Raw genomic sequence first — 13,874 nt, forward strand, 5'->3', positions numbered from 1 at the left:
ATGGACAGTGTGTAAACAGTCTGCTGGACTGGTTTGTCTGCATCCAGCCACAACCGTTCTTACTTACTGTAATTCCACATGTTCAGATATTTGGCCATGTATAAAGAGCAAGGACAGACCGCTGTTCTACCAGGTGTGTTTTCCAAAGATGCATGTCTATGGGCCGAGGGGGGAGACAAAAGGACGTGTAGTGTCCTTGAAAAAAAAACACACACATACACACAGTGCTGTGTTTGGCACTGGGTAATTATTCACGCTTTCATTTCACAAGGTGTATAGCATTAGCATTACTGAGGCAACCTTGTTAAGAGACACGTAGGAGTATTATAGGCCCCCCAGTTGAGTAGGCTGCTATTAGCAGCAGGAAACGTGAATGCCATTCCCTAAATGGACCACACTGTGTGTGCTTCATTAGAGAGCTGGGGGGAGATGTGCTGTTACTGTCGCATTGCTCCATTTGTCCGGGGATTGACAACGCGGAATTTTCCACTGCTTTACAAATCCTGTCCCTCCAGGACTTCTGAAACATTTCCCCGTGACAAGTGCCTCTTCATTCACGACAATAAAGGTACACGTCCCTTTTGTGTGCTGAACCGTCGCAGAAGAAAACAAAAACACCTTCCTCGTGCTGCCGGGCTTTCATGCGGTTCGCCCCTCCCTGCATTTGATGCTGCCGGGCGTCTCCGAGCCGCATCCGTGTTTGAGGAAAGGAATAGGGAGCGGGGCTGTGGCGCTGCGTGGCTGAGGAGACCCTGGCTGTGGGCAGACAGCAGGAGCTGACAGTGAGGGGAAAAAAAACTGCATCAATAATGCAGCGATCTGCCAGAGGAGAAGCCAGACACTCCTTATCTCTCCGTAATATGCACGTCCTCGGCTCTGTGCCGTGAACGGTTCATTTCAACTCACTCCTCAATTGCCGGTGCACCTGCAACAGAGGGAATACCGAAAAGACAGCACTGTCTGGCAGAGATAGAAATAGTTATATCAAACAGAAGAATAAACTATGGTGTACATTCCAGCGAACCAAAACATGTTAACAGTGGTGCAAGCTGGATAAATGGAAAACATTCTTTTCCACATAAGTAAATAAATATTTTTTTCCGTATGTATGCAGTCACAGTGTTATTGGATGTTATATACAGAATGATTTAAATTGCAAATATATGAATGCTTCAATATTATGCATGTCTTGGATTCGTGAATTATATAAAATGGATTAAAACATTTTGGAAATGGATTAAACATAAACTCATCCTGTCCAGTACACAATTTTAAGCTTGGGCTCCACATACATACTTTCATCTTATAATTACTGTTTTATAACGACCACTGCCGGCAATTCTTTCTTGATATCTGTGGTGATGTTAAGGGTTATGGCGACCTCTTGTGTCGACATTGTACCCTTGCATGAGCACCAAGCATAAGCATAAGTTTAAAACGTAAGGACCTGCACATCAATGTGTGAAAACGCACAAAACGCAGGCATTCCATTTAGTAGTTTATGGTGCATTAAATGCAGAGCCTTTGCGTCCCTTTGTTATTTAATTTTGTATAAACCTACACGCATACAGAGTTGAATCGGTACATTGTAAAATACAAGTTGATTCACACGTGAAATCAATATTTACGTTATATGATTGTGCATTGTAGATAGTATAAATGCTACGTACAAGAAAGCGAAAGGTGCGCATGAAGAAAGAGACAACAGATTAGTAGATGGGTAGTAAAAGAAGATTTTTCTTCGGTCATGCCTCAGACTCAGAGTAATCTTACGTTATTGTAACAGGGTAGCCACCCTGCAATAACGAAAAAGCACTTTCCAAAACATTATCCTTATCCATTGGATTATGAAGGTAATATGATTGCCATGACAAGTCAAGATATGATAATTTCAAAATACTGAACAATGCGAAAAGTACAAAAACCGAGCGGCTGAAGTTTTACACAAAAAGGAACTAAACATAAGCGCGTCAGTGATTTAACATACCTGTTAAGAGATGCACAGCGAATATCCAATCACTGAAAACTCTGGTGTTACGTACTTCCGCACATGTGCGCACAGGAGCCGGACTCGACTGGAGTGCTGGTCTTCAAGCCGAATTTCATGTGGAAAAACTGCCAAATGTTAACCAGAATATGAAACACTTTCTCGTCCTCGGGTACACTGTGGCCCGGTTAAATTTACGTCATTGTCATCAGAGTGCTTGGAGTAAGCATGGGACAGTCAGTAAAGTTGGGGTGGACCTGGGGGAAAGGTGAGGTGACAGATCCATATCTACGAGCTAACGTGCTAACATCGAGGGTCAAAAGCTCGAATTTGCTAACCGAGAAAAACGTAACGTAAAGTTCCCTAGGTTTGTCTGTCAGTGGTATCAGACGTCTTAATGTCAGGATAGCTGATTTTGCCTCCCAAAATGGGATGGGATATCGTTGGCTGACTGTAAATAATGACCCTTAGCCAAGAAATAATTTAGATAGTTTCACGTGAACTTGAAGTATGAAAGCCCCAATTGGCATGTGAAATCAAAATCTCTGCTTTTCTCACGCACCTTGTCTCTTTATTCGAGTCAAACCGCCTTTCACATTTCTTCCTTTTTTAAAGAAAACTTGAGATCTCAACAGGAAAACTTGCCAGATTTGCAGATGGGTGTGCCGTCGCACAGGTATAGTAATGGCGTTGAGGTTTTCATTGATTGTAAAGATGTTCTCTGGAACGACAGCTATTGAAATATAGAAATATATAGCCAGTGACATCATTTAAAATATATGAACTGACGTAAAAGAAGAAAACGAAGTGGATAGTATTTTTTTTTTTTTTTTTTTTTGCGAGAGAAAATAGACCTGTATTGTCTGCTTTCAAGAAGAGCGAGCTAAGGCGCGCTAACTCGGCTACTCTCGTTTCAGCTCGGGGAAACCTCTGTGATGGTAACGGCTGTGAGCAAAACGAAGCCCACCTCCTCTCAGTTTATGCCACTCGTGGTAAGCAATGCAGCCGTATCTTGAGTGCTGTTGTCCCATCAGCTGGGCAAAGAGAACAGAGGCTGACTGTGCCTCAGTCCGTAGTGTATAGAGACACAGGTTGTCAGGGACAGCCTTGCTCATGCACTTGATAGACGTTTGGGGTTTTCAGCCAATAGGAGTGCCTCTCTTGACCCTCCTCTGTGTCACTGTTTTACAGGTGGACTACAGGCAGAAAGCTGCAGCTGCTGGGAGAATACCCACCAACTACCTGCGGAGGGAGCTGGGCACGACCGACACGGAGATTCTGACCAGCAGACTGATCGGTGAGGGTGGAGATCCCAGCAGGCCTGGACATGTCACTTTGGCCTTTTAAATTCTCTCCATGCATAGCACGTTGGCCTAGTTGACAAATTTGTTTTAGGATCTCCCTTCTCAAGGAATGGGGCAATGCCTCCGTGGTCCAGTCCTACCTGATCTTTGAAATAGATGGAGCGTTCGACATTCGCTTTTCAAATAAACGCACCGCTTTACTAGAGTCTACTGTAGAGCCTCACGTTAAGTGGAGTGCGGTGACGAGGCTGACTGTAGAACTGAAGCCGGCCTGGCAGGCACAGTGCAGGGATGATAACAGCATTCCTAATGTGCAGCAATTTCAGATGTTCCGCCTCTTACTACAAGCGGGACTGTGTGTCAGTGCGTTGATCTGCCTGTAGTAAAATGCGGAATGGCTCAAAGCTCTAGGCACTAGGATTGCTGTCTTCCTCTCTGCACTGTGTCATCCTCCAAACCGTATGTACAACTCGAACATGTGACTGTCAGTGTTATCGTCCTCTGAACTGCATATGTAACATGTGACTGTCAGCGCTATCGTCCTCTGAACTGCATATGTAACATGTGACTGTCAGCGCTATCGTCCTCTGAACTGCATATGTAACATGTGACTGTCAGCGCTATCGTCCTCTGAACTGCATATGTAACATGTGACTGGCAGATGCTACAGTGACTGTTTTGCTGGACGTTTTTGTGCCGTTACCCAGAGCCCTCTTTCCCTTCTGTCTTTCAGATCGCTCTATCAGGCCACTCTTCCCTGCTGGTTATTTTTATGACACTCAGGTGAGGTTACATGCATAGCACCTTTCGTCAGTCAGTATAGTGATTCTGTCATATGGTGTAAGTCGAGACATTTAGACTGTCCATGCATATGAAGGCACCCTAAGGGCTGAAAGTGTATATAAAAATGACATCTTGTGTTTTATAGTGCCTTCTTTTAGGTGTGTGCTCAACTTTTTCATTTGATTCTGCAGGACACAGAATATGCTGTATACTGTGGATGGTTTTAATTCAAAGAAGTAACTGTTTCCTTTGTGCCTTATTACACAAGGTTGTGTGTAACCTGTTAGCTGTGGATGGAGTGAATAACCCAGATATACTTGCCATTAATGGAGGTAAGAAAACCAACAAAGTGTTTGAAAATGGGGGCTAGAGGAGGGTTTGTCATATGTTGTGTTAAAACACTCATCTGTTAAAACAGTTATCTTTTGTGTGATCACACAGCCTCTGCTGCTCTAACCCTCTCCGACATCCCATGGAACGGGCCTATCGGTGAGTCAGCTGTGTTTCAACTCTGGTCCAATCAGGTTTGATCATGCAAGGAAATACAGTAGTCCAGCAGGACCACAGCACTCAGAACTGCAGATGGGGGGCTGATGTTTCCGTCAGGGTGTTCCTTGCTGAGCTGGAACTCCGGCGTGCAGACACCAGAGGCTGAGTTACACTGCAGACACTTAGTCCCTTTCGGAGGTTGCAGGATGGGTTGGTATCGCTAGTTCTGCTAGACAAAAACTGCAGTCAGCAAGCCAGCCTGAACATGACTGCCAGAGCTGTTTGTTGAAGTGAACAGAGGAATAGAAAGCCCTGTCAAAATGCTGCTTTACCTACAGAGGCCTTTCTGACAATATAGAAAATGGAATAACTACACTGGAAAACCCCGTGTGAATCTGCCAGTGTGTGGTTTGTAGATGGTAATGATTTCAATGTGCAAAACTCAAACAAAAGCAGAGGTGCTATTCACAGATCCTTTCACTGGGGGATGACTTGCTGAAAGACAGAGCTTATTTCTAAAAGAGAGAGCAGTTCCCTCACGCTAAGAGATTGGATCTGTGTGAAGTAATGATAATGATCAGTTATGCTGCAATCTGCTGATAATGATTTCTTAAACTAAATGCTGCTAAGAATGATCACTTGAACTGAGCACCGTTTGACATTCAGGCGCAGTGCGCATGGGCCTGGTGGACGGGCAGTTCCTGGTGAACCCAACCCGAAAGGAGATGGCCTCCAGCACACTGAACCTGGTGGTGGCTGGAGCTCCTCACAGCCAAGTGGGTGAGTCTCTGCGTGACCTGTCCTCATTTATCTGTATTTTTTGTCAGCGAGTCTCTACATGGCCTGCGCTGTCCTCATCCATCTGGATTTTTATCCCTGTGTACGTGTGCTGTGCTCTGAAAGTCATTCTGAATTACTCAACAACAACAACAGCAACAGCAATAATGCTAGCACGTGCAGCACTGATCGTGCTTCTGTGTCGGTGCTAAAAATCTCCTTTTAGGATTTAGTGTAGTCTGTGATACTCTGTGAGTGTCTGTCTGTGATTGGTGTGCATACATGCTTATGATAAGAAGTCTGTGTCTAGCTGTGATGTGATTAGGGCATATGCTCAGTTGTATGATGTGTGTGTGTGTGTGTGTGTGTGTGTCTTGCTGTGATCCTGTAATGATGCGCGTGTGTGTTTCTCACCGTGGTATTATGACGGCGTGTGTGTCCGGTAAGATTGCGTGCGCTCATACGACGCTGTGTCTCTGTGCCCCAGTGATGCTGGAGGCGGCGGCGGAGAACGTGCTTCAGCAGGACTTCTGCCGCGCTGTGAAGCTCGGGCTGAAGCACACGCAGCAGATCATCCTGACACTCCAGCAGCTGGCCAGGGCGCAGGGCGTGACCAAGCGCACCCCACCCAAACTCTTCACTGCCGCCCCCGAGATGGTGGAGCTCGCGCGGCAGTAAGTCCGCCCCCGGAACGGATGTTATGGTCAGGATAAAATTTGAAGCGGTCCTTCTTTAGTGGTCCTTTGATAATGTTCTGTATGGAGAACAAACTGTATACTTTCTGAGTTGTGACAGGTGGCAGGAGGAATGGGAGTTATAAGGAAGCCTTATTGTTCATTGTTAAATACAATTTGAAGGTAGACTATAGACTAGACTGCTTGTGTCCATGTTTGAATAGTTGTACAAACACAATAGTTGTACAGACTCTGTATTGGCTGAACTTGTCTAAGCTAAACTGTTGCCTCTCTGTCTTGCTTTCAGGCTGGCATCAGAAAAGGTCTACGCTGTTTTCACAGATTTTTCCCATGACAAAGTAAGTGTGTTTTATCCTGTTCCTGTATGATGCTTTGCCATCTCTCCTGCTGCACGGTAACCCCTGGGTGACATCCTGTTCCCCCAGATTTCCAGAGATGAGGCCATCAACAAAATCCGCCTGGATACAGAGGAGCAGATAAAAGGTAGAGTGCGTCTGTGCGTCACTCACATTTGCAGTGGAGGAGGTGCGTTACTGTCATATTCAGTGGAGAGGGTGTGATACACACTTACTCAGTGGATTAGATGTGTTATGCAAGTACACAGTAGATATTCAGGTGGATTCAGTGGATGCCTCCTGAATAAACCACATTCATTTTTGACTGCCCCTGAAAATGCTTTGTCACACTAGTGAATAAGTGATCTTTTCTGTTCTTTCCAGAAAAATACCCTCAAGCGGAGCCCTATGAGGTGATTGAAGCCTTCAACACTGTTTCCAGGGAGGTCTTCCGCAATTTGGTGCTCAGTGAGTACAGAAGGTAGGTCCCTCTCGTGTCGCAAACAGTGATGCCTTAGTAAAAAACGGTACCAGTCAAAAGTTTGGACACGCCTACTCATAGAAGGTTTTTGTTTATTTTTACTATTTTCCACATTTAGAATAACAGCAAAGACTTCAAAACTATGAAATGACACAAATAGAATTATAGAATTATGCAGTGAACAAAAAACAAACCAAAACTGTCTTACATTTTAGATTCTTTAAAGTAGCCAAAAAATATTTTACTTTTTTTTTTTTTAAGAAAGAAATTCATATGTAGTCAACTTCACTATTTATATTTGCCTAAGAAACACATTTCATGCATTTGAGTATTTGAGTCTTTGAAATTCAAAATGATCAAAGATCAAAATGTCTTTGAATGCGTGTTTCCCATTATTGTAATCAGGTGTGTCCAAACTTTTGACTGGTCCTGAACATGCACGATTGAGTATGTTTGATATTTCTGCATCGCCCTCATCCATCACAGACTCATGTGGCAGGTTAGGGTGCTGTAGGTATTCAGTGGAGTTAGAAGATGGATAGTTAAGGCTAAGGAATTAGTGAAATCTTCCACCTGCAGCCCTGTGGGGGAGGGGTTGTGCCTGGTGGATCTGTGGTGTAGCTCATCTGATAGCACTTGTGTCATGTCACGCCGTCTTGTAAGAGCAGGTGTGACGGCAGAGACCTGACGTCTCTGAGGGACATCTCCTGTGATGTGGACATCTTCAAACCCCTCCACGGGTCAGCCCTGTTCCAGAGGGGTCAGACGCAGGTAGGTTCACACCTGGTTGCTGGGCGGGTCTGGCAGTGGCTATGGTGATGGGACTGTAGGTGTTTAATACAGCATTGTAGGAATGTCACAAGAGTGTTGTTTAATCGTTTTCTTTCCCTCCTATTGTGCTTTTCTTGTAGGTGCTTTGTACTGTAACGTTTGACTCCATAGAGTCAAGCATCAAAGCTGACCTTATCACTACAGCTTTAAGGTAAAGCAACACCTTCCCTCCTCGTTAAACAATATGTTAATCTACAAAGTACAGATTAGACAAAAATGGTGATTATTAATATGAATGGAATCATCCATTAAGCCAAAGTTAACTGTTCCCAAGTTATACTATTTTGACTGTTAGTATGTGTGAATGAGGTTTCCACAATTGGATTGTGTTACATTCACATGATTTATTTCCTAAGTTAACATTACGAAAACCTATTATATTCAAAACATGATGTGTCAAAAAGGCTTAAGAACATTGAAATTAGTGATTGTTTATGTAATTATAAATGTATGATCTATTTTGCATTCACGAAATATGTTGAGGTTTTGCTTTACTTAGGGATGGATGCTGTAGTTAAAATGACTTTTTGTTTATTTTAACTCAAGCGTAATTGAATAACCACACATTGTTGTGATTCTTTCTTTTGAACAGTGGAGTGAAAGATAAGAATTTCATGCTGCACTATGAGGTAAGGGTGATGGGGAAAAAGCTCCTGACGATTTATTTAGAATGATTTTGCTCTGGTATGGAAGATTACACAGCTGGAATGTCCATGCTAATGCATTTGCCTATTTTAGTAACACTGCAACAGTCAGAGAAAAATTGTAAATTGGGTACTGGAGTAAGAACAATAGGAGTGATGTGTGCCACTCATATGAATGTTCTACACTCCTGCATTTATATAAGAACATTATTATTCTCCTGCTTCATTTAAGTATATTATGTTTGAAATATGAGTTCTTTTGATGTGAATGGTGACCCCCTGCATAGATCTAAACCAACTCACTCAATCAGGTGGGGGAAAATAATATTAGAACGGCTCTCACCTTTCCCTCAGGTTATGCAATGTGCGGTCTTTGTGCTGTACTGCATGCATTTTTATTGAACAGGAAGAAAACCCTTAAAACGCATTAGAATCCTGATCAAAGTTGTTGATTGGTTCACTCACTCTCATGTAGTGATGTAGCTCAACACCTGATTTCATGCTGAGTGAACTGGCTTAATTGCCTCTATTTCAGTTCCCTCCCTATGCCACCAATGAGACTGGGAAGATGGGCGGGATGAACAGGAGAGAGCTGGGTCATGGTGAGTGCCTGCCTGAAGAACAGGGGATTATGGGAAAAAGCCTCTATCCACTTTACTATCTCATACTGTGGCACACTGTAACTGCTTTTATAACCACAGGGGCCTTGGCGGAAAAGGCTTTGAAACCAGTCATTCCCGCGGACTTCCCCTTCACTATAAGAGTCACGTCAGAAGTGCTGGAGTCTAATGGTGAGTCACCTGGAGGAATCTGTTGTTTCATCACAAATGATAACGTTAGGCATTTTGTTCAACTGAAAAAGCCTTTTAAGGATTTTTAAAATACTGCATGTACATTAAAGGATTGCCATTTTATTGCATTTATTTGTTTTCATAAAGTCACATGTTTTATTTTGTTTGCGGAAAAGGCTGGGGAAATTTCCCTAATGAAGGATACTAAAGGAGGACTGTGTGTGATTAGTCTGACTGCTCGTTCTCGCTCTCTTCCTCAGGATCATCGTCCATGGCGTCAGCGTGTGGCGGAAGTCTGGCCCTAATGGATGCAGGTACAGCCAGGCCCGGCTCAGTCTGTGTCCCGGCAGCGCGGCGTATCATGCTCAAATGTAGTGTGGAGAACTGTGCTGCGAATACATGCCGGCACTCTCATTTAAAGCCAGATATTACACTGGTAATCAGGTTTTATTCTGTGGATAATAAGTAAGTGCTTTGCTGGTTGCAGGTGTACCAATTTCGTCGGCGGTGGCTGGTGTTGCTATTGGTCTCATATCCAAGCCCAATCCTGAGAAACCGTCAGAAATCCTGGACTACCGGCTCCTGACAGACATCCTGGTACAGACAGCTGATCCGAATTCCTAAATTACACTGTGATAGGTTTTACTAGTCAATGAATGAAATTTCCCTTGGAAAAGCATGCGGTAGCTCTCACGGTAAACGCAATGACAAATATTGTGGTTGTTTTGTTTTCTCGTGACCATCCTAAATTCTGCCCTATCGTGACAGGGAATAGAAGATTACAACGGAGACATGGATTTCAAAATGGCGGGCACTCTAAAGGGCATCACCGCCCTGCAGGTGTGGTAGTGGCTCTCCTCTCCATCCTCAGCCTGTCCTGCCTAACAGACTCATTTAGTCTCATTTCACCTCTCTGTACTTCCTTCAGGCCGACATAAAGATTCCTGGGCTGCCTCTGAGGATTGTGATGGAAGCAATTCAGCAGGCAACAGGTGAGAAGTGCTTTCAGTCCTCTCACGGACCCTGATGGGATGCAGGAGCTCGGCTCTGTGTCACGCGCTCCTGTGGGTTTTCTTTCAGTGGCTAAGAAGGAGATACTGGGCATCATGAACAAAACCATCACCAAACCGAGGGACAAGAGAAAGGAGAACGGGCCAGTTGTTGGTAAGACCCGAATGGCTCCAAGGAATTAGTCTCTGTCACGTTGCTGTGTGTTGTTTACTCCATGTCATTGGAGACAAGACTGCATATTGTGTGGTTCTTACTGTGTCATGAGGCTGTGTTAGTCTTACTGTGCAGTTTTGATGTGTGATCTTTACTGTGGCATGTCACTGTATGCTTCTTACTGTGTCTGCTTGCTGTGTGAATCTTTACTGTGTCGTTGGACTGTGTTAGTCTTACTGTGTTATTTTTACTGTGCAGTTCTCACCGTGTCATTTTTTCTGTGTAGCCCCTGACATGTAGCTGTCGCTGTGACACATAGCTGTGTGGTTCTCACTCTCTCCCTCTGCTTTAGAGACCGTCCGGGTGCCCATCTCCAGGAGAGCTCGGTTTGTTGGCCCAGGGGGCTACAACCTCCGCAAGCTACAAGCCCAGACAGGTGGGGTTCAGAGTGCATTAGCCCTTTCACCACAAGCAGGTCCTCATAACTCATGTCTGCTTGAAGTAAACCCACAGCCTGATATCATTCATGTAAAATCTTACCCCTCCCTGCCTGAAATGATAACTCCAGAGATGCCAAAGATACATACTGTGTCTCACACCTCAGTGCACACAGCTAGTGTGTGACTCATTTCCCATTAGGATTAATGCATGTGCCCTGATTACTAGCTACATTATTATGACTTTCATTATTTTCGTAGCTTTAAATAGATGCCTGTATCCATAGTAACTTATAATCAGTGGAATGTCCCCAGGGATTTCAATATTTGGAAAAAATGATGTATGAACATATCAAGCACACATTATGCTTATTGTGCAGTTTGCTAGTCACTGTGATATTTTGCCATGATATAAGCTGGGGTGTTATAGTTTTTGAGTGTCTGCTTGTTAAATGTAGCATGCTTTAGTGTGCTGTTCCTTCCCACAATTCATACTGAGTGTGCCAGCTTCATTATTAGGGCTGTCAGCGATCGCGCCCCAGTATGCTCACCTGTGGCCCATGTGACTTTCTTTGGGACAGGTGTGACTATAAGCCAGGTGGATGAAGAGACTTTCTCTGTGTTTGCACCGACTCCTACTGCCATGAGTGAAGCCCAGGAGTTCATCACAGAAATCTGCAAAGATGACGTGAGTCTAGTCGTCCTCTGCTACCTGGTGGAGCAGAGGTGTTACGCGGTGCCCACATCGGTCTGAGTTTTAATGATAATTTGTTGACGGACAGATGCAGAGTCCTCCATATACCTGTAGAGTCAATGTGAAATCTCCCATTTAAGTACTGTGGTGAAAAAACATAAACAAGCTCTAAGGTTGAGTCATCTTTCCTGTCTGTGCTCCATACGCTCAGGATATTTTTATTCTGGGTGCCTGCCTTCAGATGGAAAATGATTTTCACCACCTGTGTATTTATGCCTGTGACCTGGCCACCGCACAGCTAAATATTGCTGATAGTGAAACTGCCGTGACCTACTGTAGGTGTGTAATAATAATATCTGTCGTCGCTTACAGCAAGAACACCAGCTAGAGTTTGGTGCGGTCTACACGGCAACCATCACGGAAATAAGGTATGCCCATGTTATATGCTGAGTGTGTGGCAATGCTATAATGTAACGTAGGATTTGTGCTTAGAAGATTCATACTGTAATTCATCAGCTGACAGCACACAAGTCTCATATACATGCAAAAATGCCTCACTCAGTTTAAAGATGGAAGAAGCCCTTGCACAATGCTTGTCAGGCCAGAAGTTCTTGGCCTGTTTCACCCTGAGACCTCAATGAAAAGGTCTCTGTCCTTTTGGGGCACGTCACTGGCTGCTGTAAACTTAATATGTGGTCAAATTAAAAATAAATGCATTGCAGGTAGACTGGGCAGTGAGGAAGATGATCATTCTGACAGGTTTGTCAGGTGTGAGGTATGTGTAGGTGATGAGAGTGTGGAGGACAGTGCAGGAACTTTAAATGACTCCACCCTCTGTCTCATTCTGCAGGGACATTGGGGTCATGGTCAAGCTGTACCCCAACATGACCGCCGTGCTACTCCACAACTCCCAGCTGGACCACAAACGGGTAAGCACCCGTCCGGTTGTGTCTCCCGTGCCGCGGAAGACAACGGCCATGCGCAGATAGAGGGAACTAGGGCTGTCACATGATGACAAGCTGTCTGTTAAGAAATGGTTGCTATGCAACTAAACTAATGACTTCATAAGAGGGATTAATTTCATTCATTAAATGAACCCATCGTGGTTATTGCGATCTTCTGTCTCGAGGCTGTTTTCTCACTGTTATAACATGGTCTTGTCTCTTTTTCAGATAAAACATCCTAGTGCACTTGCACTTGAAGTCGGACAGCAGATTCAGGTGTGTGTTGCCGTGGCACCCACTGTGTAGAAGCAGAGACCTAGAGGAGCTGACCTCTGACCTGTCATCAGAAACTGGCATTTTAGCTGAGGCTTCACAATGTTGCTGTTACTGAATTATATCTTAACAGTATTGACATATTGCAGTAGTTTTTTTCACTTTTGCCATATTATTTGAGTTTATTTTATTTAAAAGTTTTCAAGTATTTATTTTTTCCTACTAATATCAGGTTTATTGATAATTTATATTGGCCAATATTATATGTTACTACAATTGGTAGACAGCGCTGCCTAACTGGGGGAATTTTGCCAACAGGTTAAATATTTTGGAAGGGACCCAACTGATGGAAGGATGAGGCTCTCGCGGAAAGTGCTCCAGTCTCCCGCAGCCACCACGGTGAAGACCTTGAGCGAGAGGCACAGCATCTCCATGGGAACGGGCAATTCAAATGTTGCAGACTCTTCCTGACACTCGACTTGTTCGGTCTGAGTGGTGTGTCCGTGGATTTCACACTACTCTCCTGCCCCCCCACGCTCATAATTCCTGTGTACCTGTGTCTGCGTTAAAGCCAGCAGGAAGCTGCTGACGCATAATTAGCAACTTTGCTAATGTTTGTGCAGTTAACTATCAGTTAAGCCATTCTTAACAAAAACTGAGCAGATGTGACAGTTTGTCAGATGGAATGGAAAAAAAGCATTTGGCAAATATTTTAAATTGCCTCTGTATTATAAAGTGCGACCTTTGATATTTTTTATCAACTCAACTCCTGGTATGTATGTAGATGTTTTATATAATAATGTGAAATAAATCTGAAAAAATCTGCTTAAATTGGGTCATTTTTGTATCCATGTGCACATTTGTAGAGGAATATATCTTTTGTATGCAGTATGAACGACCGTACAACTACACTTACCAATCAAATATGAAAAATTTACATAACGTGCTGATTACTTGAAACAGTATAAGCTTACCTTAATACTGGAGCATTTCCGTTATATAAATGTATCTCAATTCTTATCATTTAACACACTATATTATAAGCATATATGGAGGAAAAAACATATTTCATTATTTGAACGAAATGTGAATACATGTTATTCCGTTACTGCCAGGCCCCTAGACAATTAGAATCGGAATGTTTCTGTTTGTCCCTATTGTGTCGTAGGGCACAACAGCGCGTGTTTACATGCCGGCTTCCGTAGCCCCTTAAAGGAAACCCCGCGGCGGCCGCCGGTTTGATTG

The 13,874-nt window shown here is 43.8% G+C and overlaps 1 protein-coding gene across 2 annotated transcripts; it reads left to right on the forward strand.

Moving 5' to 3' along the window:
- Window positions 1–2,070: 2,070 nt before the first annotated feature.
- LOC118789956 (polyribonucleotide nucleotidyltransferase 1, mitochondrial) lies at window positions 2,071–13,396 on the forward strand. Of its 2 annotated transcripts, XM_036546723.1 has the most exons (28): window positions 2,071–2,255; window positions 2,603–2,663; window positions 2,905–2,979; window positions 3,179–3,284; window positions 4,025–4,074; window positions 4,343–4,406; window positions 4,516–4,563; window positions 5,230–5,343; window positions 5,828–6,014; window positions 6,322–6,373; window positions 6,461–6,518; window positions 6,755–6,851; window positions 7,520–7,622; window positions 7,763–7,833; window positions 8,275–8,311; window positions 8,862–8,928; window positions 9,028–9,117; window positions 9,378–9,431; window positions 9,605–9,714; window positions 9,886–9,957; window positions 10,046–10,109; window positions 10,198–10,281; window positions 10,634–10,717; window positions 11,300–11,406; window positions 11,785–11,840; window positions 12,263–12,341; window positions 12,585–12,632; window positions 12,948–13,396. In XM_036546723.1, exons 1-28 carry the CDS (start codon window positions 2,137–2,139, stop codon window positions 13,098–13,100), a joined length of 2,310 nt encoding a protein of 769 aa, XP_036402616.1. In that variant the 5' UTR covers window positions 2,071–2,136; the 3' UTR covers window positions 13,101–13,396. The 2 variants fall into 2 exon arrangements, with proteins under 2 accessions (XP_036402616.1, XP_036402617.1); XM_036546724.1 differs by lacking the exons at window positions 11,785–11,840; window positions 12,263–12,341; window positions 12,585–12,632; window positions 12,948–13,396 and having other exon boundaries at window positions 10,636–10,717; window positions 11,300–11,389.
- The last annotated feature ends 478 nt before the right edge of the window (window positions 13,397–13,874 follow it).

Source organism: Megalops cyprinoides, chromosome 15, assembly GCF_013368585.1.
Source record: "Megalops cyprinoides isolate fMegCyp1 chromosome 15, fMegCyp1.pri, whole genome shotgun sequence".
Taxonomy (NCBI): domain Eukaryota; kingdom Metazoa; phylum Chordata; class Actinopteri; order Elopiformes; family Megalopidae; genus Megalops; species Megalops cyprinoides.